The 19,633-nt window shown below is 39.7% G+C and overlaps 1 protein-coding gene across 13 annotated transcripts in view; it reads right to left on the bottom strand.

Annotated features, from left to right (window-relative positions):
* ERC1 (ELKS/RAB6-interacting/CAST family member 1) overlaps positions 1-19,633 on the bottom strand; it is a 530,012-nt gene that overhangs the window by 210,587 nt on the left and 299,792 nt on the right. For 9 of the 13 annotated variants that reach the window (XM_067536284.1, XM_067536285.1, XM_067536286.1 and 6 more), the window contains one exon: positions 454-585. The exons of the other annotated variants lie outside the window; for them this stretch is intronic. In XM_067536284.1, coding sequence (XP_067392385.1) covers positions 454-585 — 132 coding nt within the window. The remainder of the gene's footprint in view (positions 1-453; positions 586-19,633) is intronic. 13 annotated transcript variants of the gene reach the window in all.

Below are 19,633 nucleotides of genomic sequence, written 5' to 3'. Positions count from 1 at the left end.
CCATTGTCCCTTGTCTTTCACTTAGATTGTAAACACTTTGGGATAGGGATCATCCTTTTGTTCTGTGTCTGTACTGTGCCTAGCACAATGGTGACTTGGGTCTATGACTAATGCTCCTACATGCTAAGGTAATACAAATTAATAATAATACAACAAATATAGTACAGTATGTGTGAACATGTTTACACACAGGAATATATACTTGATGTTTACACATGTCAGAGGGGAATGTTACACAAACCTCTCTTTCAAAGCACAGAACATCACACACTAATTTTCAGTTTCAGGAAAGAACAGAAATAGAACCTGTTAGTTGAGGTTTGCACAGTGCTTTAGGATCCCCAGAAGACAAGGCACTATTCAAGGGCAAAGAATGATTACTACTACTTTATTGTCAGGCTGTACCTCTTATTTGCCCAACAGCAATACCAGTGACTGTATAAGATTGCAGACCTGTTTCTCAGCATTAGTCCTGGCTGATTCCTCTTGTGCTAGCACCATTTCCCGTTCTGCAGTTATCTGCACACTCTCTCTCAGCGCCTCTTCCAGTTCTTCAATCCGATCATCCTTTTTACGTAGGTTACCCTGGAAAATGATGGGAGACCAGATAAAGTAGACTAATTTGGAAATAAGAATCAGAGCCCATTAATCAATTAAGTGCTATGCCAACTAAATAGCTGCTCTCCCTCCCAGGGTGCAATTCCACATCAAAATATCTTCGCAAAAAGGAAGGAATGATGAAGTGAAGGAAGAGGAAGAGGAAGTGCATAATATAGTAAAGGAAATATCTAGCAAAGCAAGACAGGTGTGCTTGCCGTCTGCAACTGTGGAATCACAATCTTTTCAGATCAGGCAACACAGGTATGAAAGAGTTGTTTGTAAAGAAAAGGTTAGTGTGCAGTTCCCAAAGAAGCTTAATAGCCAGAAGTGGTGGGACAGTAGCAGGCATTTGGATTCCCTCATGCACTCACATTCTCACAGGCAGGCGTGGCAGAAGGGAAACACAGCATGGCAGTTTTGCAGTTCACCATGTCCAGATGGAAAAAAAAATGTTTTATTGTATGAAGCAAATGTTAACCTAGCAAGAAAATAGGGCAGATGTCCATACAGTTTCAGCCAAGTCTAGCTTCAGTTTTTCATCAAATACTGTTGCATGAAAAACCCACTTGAAGTTCTGCTGGGAAATCCAATTTAGATCTCAGGCATCTGAACTGTAATATCCCCGTATATGTCATTCTTTGATTAAGACTATCTTCAACAGCTGCAAGCTCAGGTGCTCTGCATATATTCAAAGGCCACTGAAGTGAACTACACAGTCAGGAGGAAACATCAAAAACTTCTTGTTTATACATACAATGTAATTTGGAAAAAGTAGTACCGAGGGAACTGAACTCCAGTTTTTACCAAGAGATATTTCTGACAGTAAACATACATTCCTGTCTCTGTAGTGATTGCTTGGCCATAAGATTGAAAGACAAGCAACTTTATGCTGATCAGGATAATCTGATTTCTTGAAGTGTGGCAGCCACTGATTTAAAAATCATAATTAAAACAGGCAAGCTGGGGACATATTCTATCCATCTCTTGTCTTGCAGGCTATGTTAGCTCACAGAGTAAACACCAGCATAAAAGATCTGATTTTAAAGTAACCACAAGGACTTCTTGCAGTAGCAGTAGCAAGCAGTAGCAAGCTTTGTAATGGAGGTGTCATACTCTCACGTTCCACTTGCTATCTGAGAAGCAGCTGAAATGATGGAAGAAGTGGTGGCAAATCTATGCTTTTGTTTTCTGTGCTTTCTGATCTTGGTGTTGAAATCCTCTCACTGTTTCTCTGGAAGTATTTTACAGCACACAGACAAAGTGTGATGAATAACAGAATTGATTTTGAAGAGGTCTGGAAAAAGGTTTGGTCTGAATCCTCCATTCTGCTAATGTTATTCACTAGAGTTTAAAGAAGAATCTTGACCTATTCCTAGATGACCATCTCCCAGAAATTGGGTTGTGTCCCCCATGAGAGCTGAGCAATGCAGACTGATGCTGGTTCTCTCTTTCAAGCTTGTCACTTCTAATCATCCTGTTTCAGCACAGCAGTGTATCAGCCTGTCAAGAGAGCTGTGCAGATCTCTGGCACCACTAGCAAGTGGAGACAGACTAATGGGACTTGTCCAACAAAGAGGGCAGGCTACAACACCTGGCAGGCTTTATAAACGGTACTCAGAATACTTTCTTACAGTGCTTGCTGTTCAAAGAAGAATGTAAATGAAATGGATTTATAGGGGAGCAATGGCCAGTTCAGTCACACTAGAGCTTCCCACAAAACTAATGGACAGGTTTTCACATTAAAAACTTAAGTTGCATGAGTAAGATTTCACTCGCTGAGTTCTTTCGATGCACCGATAAAATCCTCCAATAGTCTCAAAATTACTTAGGGGGTGCAGTTAGTCTACTCAGAGTCTTCCTCTCAAAATAGAAAGAAGTAGCGAATCCCCCAAATCCTTAGCATAGAGTGCTACTTGTGCCAAATTTGAAAAATGCTTATTTAGCTTGTCTACATTATGTCAGTGTTGTTGACTACACTCTTTGGAGTCTTCTCCCTAGTTAAGCTGTAGTTTGGGATCTTCCATTCCATTTCACTGTGTGGGATCTGGTAATGAACATCTAAACAGCTGTGTGCAACTGGAAAATGCTTTATAAGAAAGAGGTTGGAATGTAAAGTTAAATCTACACACTCTACTATGCCCAGGCAAACATTTAAAAGTTCAAGGTATCCAGCCCAGTAAATTGCCCCGTTCAAAAAAGTGAACTTTGGAGGACAGAAGCAAGAGCTACTGGGTTCTATTCGTGATGTCAGAACAGGCTGGAACAGTGCGATGGTACTTACATGTGACAGTCTTTGAAGCTATGTCTATTTGGAACTGCTATTTGAAATAAATGTGAGAAAGATATTTTGCATATTAATGTTATCAGCAAAATCTCTACAGAATGCGTTTAATTATTTTCCCTAAAATGTCACTCAGACATACAGGCATCTTCTGATTTATGCAGATGCTGGAATGCTAGGCAATATTGGAAAATGCACCATGTGCATTCACACAAACAGCTGTCAATCAATCATCCTCTTCACACTCAGCATATGAGCCACCTACAGTCCATTCAGAAAGCAAAGTTTAGTTATAACTTTGTTCTTCCAGTCCCTCAGGCAAACCTGCTGAGAAAGTCATGGGAATTTCCTCTAACTCATGTTTACTCCACTATGAGCCTTCTCACATGTCCCCATAAAACGATGTCAATGTCAGAAATGAGTAGCAGAGCCTGACAAACCCACACAGCACTAGTATTCCAAAGCATAGCACAGTGAGTTTTTGTTAGACCACAACATTAATTATTCTGTTCCTTGCTCTTCATTCCATCAAAAATGGAGTGACTTTTTGGTTTGAGTTGTTTCTAGATGTAAAACATGGAAATGGAGAGAAAAAAATCTGAAAAAAATCAGTTATGTAGTATGTAGCAAAACCAAGTGATACATGGGGTCCTTTATGGGGGAAAAAATATTTCTTGCAGGTTTTTCTGTTTTGCACCTAGATATTACAATGACTAGGCAATTTATAAAAACCTAAAGAAAAATCTCCAACTTTCACTAGAGATCTACATGCAAACACAGGAGGAAAAAAGTCTTCTAATGTGAGTTTTTGAGTTTCACAATAATAATTATAAGGTGTTACAAATGGATTTAGACATGGCCCCAGAAGAAGGGAGAAATAAGAATGCTTTGCACTTACAAGAGGATCTGAGTGGAATGATAAGCGGCATTAGCTTTTTGGCGCTTTAATGACAGACTTGAGTAACATTTAGTTGTTCAGCAAAGTGACAAATGGATATAAATCAATATTTTTGTCCTATGCAGAAACATATACAACCACAAGATTCTGCACCATGCTAACAACAATGCTAACAGAATAGTTATAAAATGGTAGAGTGAACTGCAAAGTACAGAAATTATACATAAAATCTTCCCCAAGGACATTATTACAGAAAGGAAAGGAGGGTTAAGAAAAAGACACAGATGGGAGCAGACCTGTGGGAAAGTTAGGCTCCCAGTTCAGGGGTTACAGTCTTAGGCTGAACCACAATCTTGGTTGTTTTTATTTTTGCTTTCTGTTTACATTCAGTAATCCTGGGGAAAAGATATTGCTGACTTCAACTGTCTTTTTCCTACTGAGTCACTCCATTGGTTTATGGTGAACTTTTGGGAAAAAACATCAATTTTTAATTCTTAGATGTTCTGAGAAATTCAAGATGTATTTCTACCAGCCACCCATGAACAGCAGTCATATATAGGAGCAGAGCTGTCACAACATTACAACATGATCAGAAGCAATAGCAATACCTCTTTTTGGATAAAGGAAATCAGATATGGGGCATGGCCCAAGGTAGAAAAAGACAAATAGCAATCACATGATTTTTCAGATGCTCATACACCAGACAAGTGAACTAATTCTCTGCAGTAGTGATTGGAGGGGAAGAGAAGCAGTCTGGTAAATGCATTCATTACATTCTGATGTTGATGGCAAAACTACTAGAATAAAAACAACAAATTGTCAGTCTCCCCCTGAATTATACAGTGTATCATTTGGTATTTTGACCTGCAATAAGATGAAGTTCTGAGAGCTTTTGCAGACTGACAGTAGTTTCTGACTAACTATAAGAACACCATTCAGACAATGCTGTTTAAATTATACTGAGAAATTCCTTCAAAATATCAGTGCGTGCACACACACACACACACAAAATAAATAGAGAAATGAAGAGAAAAAACAACTAAAATAAAAGAATCATAATTTAAATATGCTTGACAGCAAAAGTTAATGAAACATGCAAAGAAGAAAACAGTCAGAAAACACAGTACTATTCAGAACAAAATCTCCATGACCACCTACCTCAGTGAGACAGAAGGGGAAGACCCAACCTCCCTCTGCCACTTCCAGATAGTCAAATATGTCTGTAAAATGTCATTCCAAAGCATGTGATGGGAAACATGCTTGTATCACCAAGAATTAATTACACAGAAGCTGACACACATTAAGCATCACTAAAAAACACACTGCTGCCAATGTGAATGGAATAAATACAGATGAAACGAATTCCATGGCTGGAAAACAACTGAATTAGTTTGCGAATGTAAAGAAATGGCACAGAAAAGCAGCAACAAACACACACAAAACTATAACCCTATAATGGCTTGTGCATTGATTGATTAACAATGGACAACCATATCTACCCCAAGAATAGTACATAGCTCCACCAGTGCTTCTGAGATCAGAGAACCATCAATGAAGTCAAAGTCCCTTTTGGGGTAAGATGATATCAAACAGATGTAAACCTAGTAGCAAAATAGAATTGCATCCAAATGCTTGTCCCGAAAATACATATAAATTGAGAAACACCAGGAATTTACAAATTGCAAAAAAATAGGCATACTAGAAAGACAGATTGTATACATGATCCAGTCACAATACTCTGTTTGGCTGTGGTAAAACTAGTGTGAGCCAATGTAATTCTTTTAGAGTTTAAGAGGGAAAAACACCATTCAGAATAAATTAAAACTAACTCAAGCACAACTTTATTCTCAACATTCTCGGAATTTATTTACCCTGTTTTGATAACTCATTGGGAAAGTTCTTAACAAAAACCATGGAAGGATGCACATTATTACTGCAGCCGCAAGGATCATAGCAACTAGGTTTCAGATTATGATGCAAGGAATCTGCAATGAATGTCTGGGAAATCCACAGTCAACCTTTGATTCCTTCCGAGTTTGTGTCCTTAGGTATCTTCTGTGCTATCACACTTAAAGTTATGACAATTGTTTAAAATTCACTGTGAAAGTGAATCAGCTTTACTCAACATCAACAGCAATTTAAAGCATACGGCAGATGTAGGTAACAATGGTGAATGATCCTGACCAATGCTAATTGAAATAACAGGTCTATTATGAAATTCTGTACTCCCCACATGCCTTGCTACTCTCTCAGATTTACACTGAAGTGGATTTCATTGCACCTTAGAAATATGAAGAAAAAAGAAAGGGAAAAAAAGAAAGAGAGGTAGCTATAGATAGTGTTAAGCAGAAGGCCCAGAACCAAAATAAAAGGAAAAACAGGTTAAGATTAAGAGAAACTGGCAGCTTCTCTCGGATAGCTACCATGCCTTGGACACTTCTTTCCTGTTAGTTTGAGTTTGGCGCCCCAAACACGAATCAGAATGGTATGTTGATATTGTATAGCACTTCTCACTTGTAAAAGCCTAGAAGGACTAAAGACTCATGCCAATACTAACATCCAGGTTTACCATTTAACAGTTCATACAGGGTGCCAACAGCTTTAACATTTTACTTCAGCTGTTCCAAATTACCATTTCTGTATTTGTTAAAGCCAACAGGGACCATGATTCTGTACCACCATACTAGGTCACTGTCTTACCTATTGACTGACAGCCATTGCTGAGAATGCAGCTGGTAATAATGCTCTGAAGTGAGCAACTTAGGTTTCCGTAATTTTTTTTGTGTGGGGGATATGTGGGGGAAGACTACTGTAAAAAGATTTCATCACCCATGAATCAGAAGTGTGATTCAGACTCCTAAATTCATGCAGGATTAAGGCAAAAGCAGCAACAGATGTAACTAACAGCACTTCAAAATATTAACTAGAAGCTTGAACACATAAGTAACTCCCCTGATGACCTCCCGCCCTTCTGAACTCAGCTTCCTCACATCAGTCCTGTCATCATCATTGTACTAATATATCACAGTAGTTGTAAGACACACCTTCTTCTGCCCCACTTCCAAACCAAACATTCAGTAAGAAGAGAGCGGTCAAAGAAACAAGCATGGAAAAACATCTAAAAAGTTTATACCCATCCTCCCTTCCTCTCATACTTAAATGAAAAATAAAAATACTTGTTGCTCCAGTAACTCTACTAAAGTGTACACACAGCAATTAAATTGCTGAATTTACTGAGTCTCTTCACTTCTCAGCTACAGAAGACTATTTCAGGTTTCAAATTTATCACCTCAGGCAAGCAGTTTCCTCCCCCTTCAACACAGCATGTCCCTTTCACTATAGTAGAGTAGCAGATTTATTTGTTAAGACTGAACAGTTGCTTCCTTTAGAGTAAGCACCGCTTACCAGACAGGACTAACATGTTAGGAGGATATTAATGCTAACCTCTTTTCATTTCCCTTAATGTAGAGACAGTAATTCCTTATTACCTTCACCCTACGCATTCCTCCTCCTTCCATCCCAACCAGAGTTCATTCAAATCATTTGACATGTCAGAATTCAATTACCAACAACCCTCAGGCTTGCTTGCTCTGTGTGTGTGTGCGTGTGTGCGTGCACGCGCGCGGGGGAGGGGGGGGAGGATGGGACACAACTGAAGATAAATGCATCAATGAAGCCAATTTCAAGAAAAGAAACTATTTCAGGGTGCAGATAGGAATCTGTTACACCAGATTTTTTTTTTATTCTAATGAAATGCTTTGTCTTAAACATTGAAAGATGTTCTCTCGTCTCTCAACTCTTTTTTTCAGTCAGTACACAGATCAACATTGCCTCAACTATTAAAAACTGAAGTCATAAAAAAAAGATGCATTTGATTCCAAAAATAAAAACCACATACCTTTATTCACTTATACATTGTGTATAATAATGAACATTATTAAAAAATTGTTTTGCATCCCAATCCAGTTAGATCAAACAGTACCAAGCCTTTTCTTTTGGTTTGGTTTACTACATAATAACTAGCTGTCATACCTCTAGTCAATAGTTTAGTAACTATGAGATTAATGCCACACAACTAATCCCAACATTGTTATAAAATGAAATAGCTTTTTGTTTAAAAACAATAGACAAACATTAACATTACATAAAAAAAGATGGGCTGCAATGATATAGGATAATGAGATTGTGAGCTCCTTGGGTTGCTTTGGTAGAGAAGTCCTGCTTCTCCTTAACTGAAAGGGTTCTGATGATGTTTTAGTTAAGATTTGTTTTTTCAGGAGCTCATCCAAAGCCCATTCAAGTCAGTGACCATCTTTCCATTAACTTGAATGGGCTTCGGATCAGGTATGTAGCTCTTTCCAGGCAGTTTCTGTTTGACACTAAGGTCCATTTGTTGTTCCTGATATGGAAGTCAAAGATGTTCCTGGTCTTCAATGGCATGGCCACCTGTTTTGGAGACACTATTAGAGTCTCAAATAAGTTAGGGTCAATTGTTCAGGAAGAAAATGAATGATTTAGGGGTGCTGCATTGCTCAGTTGATTTACTCATACAGAATACCAACCTGTATATGAACTGCAGACCTGAGCAACATGAAAAGGAAGAGTTAAAATAGAATTTTTAGAAATTACAGTAAATGAGGAGTCCTGAAAATGACCTACAAAATGGACAGGACCAACCGAAAACACTAAATAGATTTTGGTTAATACTGAATCATGACGAACTTGATGAACTTCCTGGACTATTTGGAAAGAATGTTTCTTTTAAAGACATTTTCAACTGTATGCCATCTAGATTAGTCAATGTATGTAGATGTCTTCATCTGGGCTATCAAGATTACATCAGCATGGAGAAGAGGAAATCTCTTGAAATAATTCTGAAAATATTCCCTTTTTGCACAACACTTAGAATGCTTCTTTAGGTGGTGCTGAATAAGAGGATAAAGAAAAATGTTTACTTTTCCCCTCAGGTTTCAACACAGTACACCCCCATTTATCCAAATGAACTGGGAGATATCTGAAACTTTTGGATAACGGGGAGTTCAGATAAAAGGAAGTTCTACTAACTAACATAGGGCTACACGGGGACACACTGTGGATTCAGGTAAGTAGAATTTTTGGATAAGGGAAATTTGGATAATTTGAATAAAACAGTTACCAACCTGTTCAGTGACTGAGTTCTTCAAGATATGTTGCACATGTCCATTCCACTCTGGGCATCTGTATCTAGCACATGGCCATTGGAAACTTTTCCCCTCAGTGATACTCTCTGGACAGCTCAAGTCTCCCATGTAACTCCAGAATTTGACATTTCTGTATGTACCCCAGAATTTGACAGTACTGCAGTCAGCCATCTTGTGTGTTCAGCCACTGCCAGCTGAAAACCGAACATCAGATAGCTAGGAAAATATTAGGCCCTGAGAGGCAAGCCAAAAAATGCATGTTTGCAGTTTTGCTATAAGAATGGGAGGTTGGTTCTGTGAAAATAGAAGGAATGTTTGGACTGCTTTGGTTTTAGTACCTCTAACAGATAAGTTTAATTGTTGTTATGACTAGAAATGCTTTGCTGATAAGGAGAATAATGAATTGTTATTGGCTATTGCTAGAGAAATTGTTAGCCTATTAGAGGCTATTATGAGTAACGTGCTTTGTCCAGAGAAAATTTATATAGTTTAGTTAGAAAATTTGCTTTGGAGCAGTCCAAGGATGTTTTCTTTGGGCAATGATCTGGCACCTAAGCTTTCTAGCAGTCAGATGGAAGGATGGCCCCCCTTTGAAGTCTAGCTGCTGATCCCTCAAAATCGTTTCTTAACTTTAGGTAAATATAAATGTTTGAAATGCTGTAAACCTTCTGCAACAGCATAGGTGATGTATGTGTACTTGAGAGCTAATTAAAAAAGTAGTTTTTTAGATGAAAGCACTCTTGCTTGTATCAATCATTTATCACATGGATGAGCTGTGCCTCCATTGATTTATTCCTGACACCACCAGGAGAGAACCAGTTAACTTATCACTGTTTTGGGTTCTGTAAACCCTGGGCAATACCTTTGCTGCTATGTGCCACTGCATGCGGATAGAATGGACAGAGCTACCCCTAGACTCTTTCAGTTCCTTCTTGCCAGAATTCCAATGTAGCAGGGCAGGTCATGGAATTGGCATGTGGAACACATCTCAAAAAAACAGCAGTACCTGAACAGGTTAGTAAATTGTTGGGCTTTTTTTCCTCTTTGAGTGATTGCTCATGTGCATTCCACTCTTGGTGACTCACAAGCTATAAGATCAGGAATTGTGATCAGAGTCTATTTCAATAAAGATTGGAGAACAACCTATCCAACTCTAGCATGGTCTCTACAGTCTTGAGCCACATCATAACGGGAGGCAGATGTGTGGACCGAGAACCAGGTTGTTGTTCTAAAAATGTCCGCAATTGAAACCTGTGCCAGAAAGGCTGATGAGGCTGATTCCAATCTCATCAAATGAGCTGCGACTCTGCTAGGCAGGGTGACATTTGCCAAGACATACAATATGTGTATATAGGAGGCATTCCAGGAAGAAATTCTCTGGGCAGAGACTGATTGTCCTCTTATTCTGTCTGCCACTGCTACGGACAACTGGGAGGATTTATGGAAGTGGCTGGTTCTGTCCAGGTAGAGCTCTTCTGACATCAAAGGTTTGCAAAGACTCTTCTTCCCTGCTTGAATAGGCTTCAGTACAACGTGAACAAATAAACTGGCTAAATGATGTGGAAAGATGACACCACCTTTGGGATGAACTTTGGATGAGGATGCAGGTAAGCCTTGTCCTTAAAAAAAATCATATGTGGAGGCCCCAACATTGAGGAATGCAGCTCCCTTATTCTTCTGGCTGAGTTAACGGCCACCAAAAATGTCACCTTCATTGATATATGCAGCAGAGAGCAAGTAAGCCAATAGTTCAAACAGGAAACCCATAAGTCTTGACAATACTAAGTTTAGATCCCCTGGGGAACAGAGTCTTGCACTTGATGCTATAATTTGACTAAAAGCCTTTTAAAAACCTTAAGGATATGTCACTGGAGAAAATGGAGTGATTGTCCACTTTAGGGAGGAATGCTGCAATAGCTATCGATGTACTTTGATTGAACTTACCACCAACCCTTGGTGTTTCAGGTACAATACACAGTCAGGATAAGTTGAACTGAACTGAAAACAGGACAGAGATGCCTGGTTCTAGTGAGACCAGATGGAAAAATATCTCCATTTAGAGAGGTAATTCACTCTTGTAGAAGGCTTTCTACTATTTAGGAGGACCTCTTGAAACTCTTTCAAGAAAGACCTCTAGTATCCAGCCATGGAGCATCCATGCAGCTAAGTGAAGGGACCATGATCTTGGGAGATTAAGTCCAAGTTACTAGCGGACATGAAACCGGAGGTTTCACTGACAGCATTAGGAGAGTGGAGAACCAGTGCTGACAGGCTCATGCTGGGGTTAAAATTATGACTCTGGCCTGCTAGCATCTTATCTTTAGTAAAATCCTGTGAATGAGCAGGATTGGTGGAAAAGGATAGAGGAGCCTGCCTAAACATGGGAGTAAAAACACATCTGTCATGGAACCCAGGATGTGATCCCATAGGGAACAGAACCACCAACACTTTCTGTGGGATTTTGTTGCAAAGAGGTCTCCTTGGGAAAACCCCCACTGCTGGAAGATGTATCTGGGCCCCATCTGGATGAAGAGACCACTTGTGGTGACTCAAACAATTTGTTCGGGTGATATGCTAGGTCATTTTGTACCCCCGGTAGGTAAGAAGCTTCTAGTTCTATTGAGTTGGCAATACAGCACTCCCAGAGTAGAGTCATCTCTTGACAGAGTGGAGAAGAACAGGCTCCCCTTTGCTTATTGAGGTAGAACATTGCCACCATGTTGTCTCTGAGAACTAATAGGCTGCTTCCCCTGATCTGCGATAGAACTCCTCAGCCCACCAGTCTGAGAACTTTCTGTTCTCTGACGTTAGTTTTACATATCAAGTCTTCTGAAGCTATAGACCCTGAGTCTGTAGAGAACCCACGTAGACCCCTCATCCTAGAGCAGATGCATTTGTCATTAGCGTGAGCATTTGTTGTGGGTGGGCAAATGGAATACTTATATATACACTGGCTAGATTTGTCCACCAATCTAGGGAAGTGAGGATATGAGAGGGCACTCTCACCACCAAGTCTAGCTGATGGTGGCTTGGGGAGTAGACTGATGCCAACCAGCCATTTGGAGTTCTGAGAGGCAGTCCAGTGTACTGATCCACATAGGTGCAAAAGATCACATGTGCTAAAAGTCTCAAACAGTTTTGTGTTGAGTGAGAGTTCAAACATATAACAATTGATCAAATTGCCTGGAACCTGGAGTCAGAAGAAAGGCCCTGGTTTGAAAGGAGTCCAGTACAGCACCTATAAACCCTATCCTCTGGACCCAGGGAGAAGAGAGACTTTTCTGCATTGATTAATAGTTCCAAGGAACTAAATGTTCACTAAATCAGGACAACACTGCTGTGTATTTGCAGTTTGGCCCTAGAGAAGTCAGTTGTCCAGACAGAGGTAAACCTCAACTCCCAATCTTTGGAGGAATGCAACTAATACTGTCATAACTTAAGCAAAGACCCTGGGAGCTGATGACAGGCTGAAAGGTAGTATAGTGAACTGGTAATGATTTTCATTTACCCAAAATCGAAGATACTTCCTGTGAGCTTGACTGAATGCCATATGGAAGCAGGCATCCTTTAAGTTGAGGGCACCATATCAGTCTCCAGAGAGGGAACAACAAGCTAGGGTGACCATTTGGAACTTTATCTTTTTCAAGAACCTATTGAGTTGACACAGGCCTAATATTTGTATTCCGCTTCCCCCTTTGCCTTTGGGATTAGGAAATGGTGGGAATAAAACTCCTTCTCTTTTAAACTAAGAGAAGCCTGTTCCATGGCTCCCAACCAAAGGAAAGGTTGCACCTCTTGGATGAGCTCCTTGTGAGAGTGGTCCGTGAATAAGGATAGGGAGGGAGAGTGAGAAGCAGGGATAGAAGTGACCTGGAGAGTATATCCCACCTCCACAGTGCTCAAAACCCAGTGGTCCAAAGTAATTTGGGACCAAACACTGTGCAAGTGGGACAGGTCGTTTGCAAAGGTGAGGAAGTCTGGGTCTGGAGAGATGGAGACCAGCTCAAGAAAATGACTACTTTGTATTTTTTGGGTGTTGCCTCCAGCTGTGTGCCCTTTGCAAAGCAGCAGGATGGAGAAGCCTATGCATATAGGCTTTTTTTGGCGGTGGCGGCGGCGGGGGGGGGGGGGGGGGGGAAGAGAAGAGAAGAGACCGGTCCAGTTAAGGATGTGGAGCAGAATACTGGTGCGTCTGCTGGGACCATTAATGCTTTCTGACTAGGGCAGATGTGTAGAAGCCTAAGGACTTCAAGGTTGCTCCAGAGTCCTTAAATCCAGGGAGTGGGCTGTCTGCCTGGTCTGAAAATAGAGAAGGAACCTCAAACAGCAAGTCCTGGATAGTATTCTGCACTTCATAGGGAAGACCAGAAGGCTACAGCCAGTATGATTTGAACATGGCAACCATGGAAGCCATGGTTCTATCTGCTGAGTCTGCTGCGTCAAGCCCCATTTGAGTGATGTTCTCACGACTAGTCTGCCTTCATTGACCAGGGAAGAGAACTCCCTGCCTCATATTCTCCAAAAGCAGATCTTTGAACCTCTCCATGGAGCCTCATAAATGAATATCATACCATCTCAGCAGATCCTGTTGGTTAGCAATACACAGCTGCAAACCCCCGTCAAATAAATTTTCCTGAGAAATAAGTCCAGCCTCACAGCATCTTTTGATTTCGGGTGGCAGACTGGTACCTGTGCTGCTCTCTCATATTAGCTGCTCTCATGACAAATGAGCCGAGTGTGGGTGAGAATAAAGGTACTCAAAATCTGGGAGGATACATAGAATTTTCTTTTTGCCCTTTTTGAGGTGGCAGGCAATGAAAATGGAGTCTGCCATAGAGCCTTTATAGGTTCTAGTATTGCCTCATTAATTGGCAGAGCCAGTCTGGAGGGACGATCAGGTAAGACGTCACGCGGTGACGTGAGGACTCCCTGATCTCCTTGACCTGTGCCCAACTCTCGTTAACAACTGTTTTTTTAAGCACAACTAAAACTTACTAGCTGTACTACTCACCTGTTTTCTGAGGCCAGTTTTGGGAAGTATGGTAAATCTGACAAACTTCTATAGAAGAGGCTTCGATGACAGATGATGATAATCACCCAAGTCCCCATTCTGACTCCCACATTCCAATGAGATATTACCACCTCAGGACTCAGAAGAAATTTGAGCCAGAGCAGATGTAGGGCTTGAGCTGGGATGGGCAAAAGTGGAAGAGAGTGCTATCACCTATCATGTCCTCCTACAGCAGTGAGCCTACACAACCCTGTTCCCCTAAGCTCCCTAACAGAGCTTGTGTCCATGCACCAACAGTTTCGATTCTCAACACATTCACCAACCCAGAAGAGACTACTATGCAGATGGAAGAGACACTCAGAAAATTCAGGTTATGTACAGAAGGTTGTCATGGTGGGGAATGGATTCTACAGAAAGGTCATAATAGAAGGATGGCAGCATGGCTGTGCATGTTAGGGATATTGGAAAATACGAATGGTATTTGTAGGGGGAGGTAGACTGGATAACAATCCATGTGAGCTATTACCACAGATACCTAATTGCACAAAAAGATTTGATAATTCTGAATACAGGGTGCTAGACTACATAGCTTACCAACATAAAGTTAAATAAGGAGTTCAGTTACTCAACACTCATCAGTGCCCCTTCTCAAGCTTATAGTCCATCCACTTATCTCCTTATCCGGAACCACCAACTAGTAACTTTATCTCCAAAAAATATCAATCACAGACACATACAGATTTCAATTATATTTCCACATAATTAATTTCTACATAAAAATAATACTAACTTTAGATCAATCACTAACACAGATCACCTATTCAAATAATTTTTCCTAAGCTTTACAGAAAAACATACCACATTCATCATTTGCAATCTGGCATATTTCAAAACATAACAGTAAAAACTCCCTAATATAAATATGTAACCACACATCACCATAGAAAATGGAGCTCAAAATAATTTATTTCAATTTATTTAATAAAAAGATTTAAAAAGAACAAATTCAAACCTTCATGAGAGCTGCACAATGAACCCTCCCTCGTGTCCCCATCAACCATAACCAGTGAAAAGCAGGGCAAACAGCTTTCTTCAGCAACGAAAGTAAAGAATTCACTACAGCAGAGTGGACATTTTCATTCTCCAGAAAGGACAAGTCAGGGAGAGGTTTCAAAAAAGCAAATGAAAAAAGGTTTGTTTAAAAAAAAAAAAAAAAAAAAAAACAGAAGAGGGTAAAATGCAAATTTATTATCATTTTCTGAGCATGAAACAAAACACCAAAATGCAAAGAGTTGGTTTTTCCCTTGAATGTATTTTTATTGTTTTGCTTAAATCTAGTCCTTGGTGTTTTCTCTATTCTTGGGAGAATTCTCTCATTGAGTCACAGTATGTTGTCAACAGTCACATTAATCTCTCTGACAGTTTTCAGCAAAGGGTTTTGAACTAAGATACTAATCTTAAAAGTAACCACACACTTGCAAGGAGTTGAGGTGGTTGGCACACAGTCAGCAGTAGCATCTTCACAGTGTTTAATCTCTTGCCTGTTATGGGCACACCAATGCGTTTCCTTGGAACTAGACAACTGGGTGCACGTAACTGTCATCTTCCCCAAACAACTAACATTTTTACAGTGAAGTTTTAAGAATGAAGGGAGTGTCTACAGAATAATAGTTCTGACTGATCACAGAGCAATACTAAGATACAGGGAGCCCTCTTTCTTCTGTCAAAAGGTGTTGATGTTCTTAATGCCTTTCTCCCAATAAAAATCTCAATGTAAGTTACCAAGCACTGGGATACTTGAGGTGCTGCCTATTTCTGGAATAAACAGAGTTTCCCCCACAGAAAATTACTCTGGAAAGAGTATTGCACAATATTTTTACACAATTCAGAAAGGCAGAATGAAATACCTCAGGATTATGCTTTTTAAGGATATTCCACAAGGTGGACAAGATGAATTGGTCTTCCTAGTACATCCTAAATATATAGTATTCAAACCTGTTCTAAACCAAATTACAGAGTAAAAGCAAATACAGCATATGCATAAGAGTCTGTCAGGGATCCACTTATCCGTTGTAATGTCAAATCTGTTCTCAAGCTTAGTCTTTGTAAATGTTACAGTAACAGGCCCTTTCTCTAGAGCATTATCATCTAATCTAATAAAACAGAAGGTAATCCTATAACAACCTAGTTAATGCTATAAACACCAGTCATCTAGAAATGACAGATCCTACTTTGATATAGCTGCCATATCAGAGTAGACAACAGGTCTGTCCAGTCTGGTATTAGGTAATACCTATTATACTTCAAAGGAAGGCAAAATCTACACCTGCACTCTTTAATACTACACCCAATCCATTCATGCATGTATGAGAGAGAGAAAGAAATTATTTTATGATCCTCGTAAAGCATTCTTCACTCAAAAGTGTAAAATTTTTGCTTACCCTCACTGTCTTGACATGCAATGCTATAAACATTAACAGCAATGAAAATACTCAGACCTTTTATATATTTATCAGACAAAAAGCCTTGTTAAATCCAGAGATAAGTCAGCTGTCGTATTTCACTGACTTATGCATTACAAGAAAGTTAGTTTTTTTAAAAACTCTCAAATGTTAGCAAACCAGGAAACGGCAGAGTTAAGGTTGCATTTCTTAAGCAAAGCACCCAAAGTACCTTAATTCTGCTTCTATTGAGATGCCCTGAAAAATATAAGTCAGGCTACCTTAAAGAAGACTTTGGTGGGAAGTGGTGGGTAAGGAAGGTGGACTGGAAGAAAACAAGGGGCTTAGAGACATTCCCTCCTTTCCTGTGGACGGATGTGCCTCCCATCCTGGATTTGCCTAAGGTGACATGTTGGCACCCCTCATGATCTTCCTTGAGACCAAGTTACATCTGTGCTCTTTCTGCAGGGAAAATGGCAAAGACTTTTTGTTTTTAAATAGAAGCTTATGAACCCATCATTCCCAATGACCGATATTAAGTTTCCTGGAGCCAAAGACCTATGGCATAGTTCAAAAATGAAAATTTAACCTGATATTTCACTTTATACTAATTTTTGTACTGTGAACTAGATCTCAACTAGGCCAATGAATAACTTCTTTCCCCAGCCATCTCTTTGTGCTACACATTTACAATACTTCCTTTGCATCACCTGAGCAGTGAAAAAGAAGCAGAACAGGGCAGAGAATGAGACCCTATGTACTGATGGATTCTCCTGAAATAAGATGGTCAGTCCACAGGCTGAAAAGCTTGGACAGCAATGCCCGAGATGCTATGTGAAATAATACACCGAAACCATCTCCAATACACACTCTATCCCCAACAGAGGAACAATCCCTTACAATAAACTACAAGAAAGACAGCCAATAGGACACATCATCTACTGCCTTTCCATAGGCCATTGGCAAAGGAGTTAGTGATCTTCCTCTCCTGTAGGCAGAGAACTTGAGAATGGCAAGAGCAGGAGCTAATTTTTCTCCATGCACCTGTGAACGTAAAACACTCATCTGTGTCTGTTGTAATTGGGTATTCTGTACTAGGATTTACAATCTACTGAACTAGAGTAGATTGTAGCATCTGAAGAACATTACATTCTTTCCAGTACACTGCAGCTGTTGATGAAGACTAAACCTGCTGTGGAAATTACATTCATACAACAACTGATGCTGTGTCCTTTCTCCACTGCAGACTTATATCCAGTTTTCTGATGCATAACCAGTTAACTGGTGATTCTGAAACCCTACCAATTTATTTTCAGAGCTGATGAAGCATAGTTGGTTTGCAAAGAAATCTTACATTTTATTTCTGAACAACATTTCTTCAAACTAGCCTTTGTACTAGATCCCAGGGAACAGTAAGTACACAACAGGTTTTAATACTTGAAAGCAGCCATTTGCATTATGGTATCCTCAAAAAGCTATTTTTTTTTAAAAAAAGTTATATTTTCCAAGTCAAATCATTCAAAAAAATGGCTAGAGCTGTTAGTTTTAAGCATTTTAACAGTTCTCCTTGTATTGAAACTAACATGTTTGTTTTCATGTTGAAGGAGATTTTCAAAATGTTAAAAGGGAGTCAAAAACAGAATGGAAGGGATTCCATAACCATTGGTCCAAACCTTCATCAGTATTGCCACTAATCTGCACTTTTCTTTTTGAACTTTGAGATGAAAACTATCTAGTCCTGGAGATTTACGGCACGTGAGTTTCCAAAGTGCAGTCTCCTCCTTTATTGAATATGAAATCTAATAATTGTGCAATGGTCACTGTTACCCAGTGGAACTCCAACACTCACCACCAAAACTGACATATATATTATATAAACTAAGTGTCTCACCAACTTGCTCTACTATGTTCCAAAACAAACTGTTGTTTATTACATCAATAATTTGCTTTAACAATCCATGCCTCAACATGCCATTCGACTACTTATTACAGTAGTTAAAAATTCCCCCAATTTTACTGTTCCAGTGTATTTTAAAACTTTCATCTCTTTTGACACATTATACACCTTATAATTCTGATTGCAGAGTCTATGAATATACTTTTTACTATTTATACTTTTGTTATTTGTGATTTATGAATAAACAGATTATACCCATGAAATGATTGTCTCCCTTGCATATAAATGTAACTCTTCCCCCTCTCCCTAGTTCATTTATTTTTTAAAATTAGTTAACATCTTGAAGATACCAATTATACTGGTCTTGACAAGTCAAACATTCCAGCACTGTATTTAAGCTTTCATATTTTGTATTAAATACAGAAATGTCTTCCTGATTACAGTACAGTTATTGTTAATAGGCTCATTCAGCTGAAATTTGAACCACTTGATCCTCAACTGCCTTTGCAGTGGGAACAAGTTGAATTATTTTGTTTCTCATCACATCTACTGCCAACTATAGTATTTCTGTCCAGCCTGAACTGCCCTCTCCACCTGCTGGCTTTCCTTCAAATCCTAGTTTTAAATTATCCCCCAAATCTCTGTATTCATTGGCAGCAATCCGGTATCCTTACAGTTTAGACTAAGTCTCTCCCTGCAGGGCAAGAGTTCACTAATCCAAAAAGTTCCTAATGAACTTTCACTTTTCTTCTCTGCTGTTTTCTTATCTATGCATGGGAACACTCTAGTTCTCTATCTGATTGATAAGTGTGTATCTAGTAGTACTTCTATCTTGGGTTTCAGTTTTGTACCCTAAATATTCCTTGACTCCTATCCTGCATTTCCTTGCACCTTGATATCAACATCTAACTAATCAGATTCCTTCCCAGCATTCATCTATAACGAGACCTAACTTGCTGGAAAGAAGAGAAGGTGCAGTAACTGAGGTTCTTCAAGACGTATGTCCCTATGGGTGCTCCACTTGTAGGTGCTGCAGTGCCCCCTGCACTTGGAATTGGACATATTCATCAGCAGTGCCCATCGGGCACACATGCACACCTCCCTCCTCTTTGCGCTGTGAGCAGGACATATATATAGCACTGTGCGGTCCAACGGCCCCCAGTTCCTTCTCTACTGCAGAGCATGTGTTTTTAGCTCTGAAGCAGAGGCGAGGAGGGCGGGTAGGGGAGCACCCGTAGGGACACACATCTCGAAGAACCTCAGTTACTGCACAGGGTGAAAAACCTTCTCTTCTTCTTCTTCTTCTTGGAGTGATGTCCCTATTG

This window comes from Emydura macquarii, unplaced genomic scaffold (assembly GCF_026122565.2).
Source record: "Emydura macquarii macquarii isolate MOO-44397 ecotype Brisbane River unplaced genomic scaffold, CSIRO-AGI_Emac_v2 contig_3530, whole genome shotgun sequence".
In the NCBI taxonomy this organism is placed as follows: Eukaryota; Metazoa; Chordata; order Testudines; family Chelidae; genus Emydura; species Emydura macquarii.
Note: the sequence above shows the minus strand (reverse complement) of the source record. Positions and strands in the feature narration are given on the sequence as shown.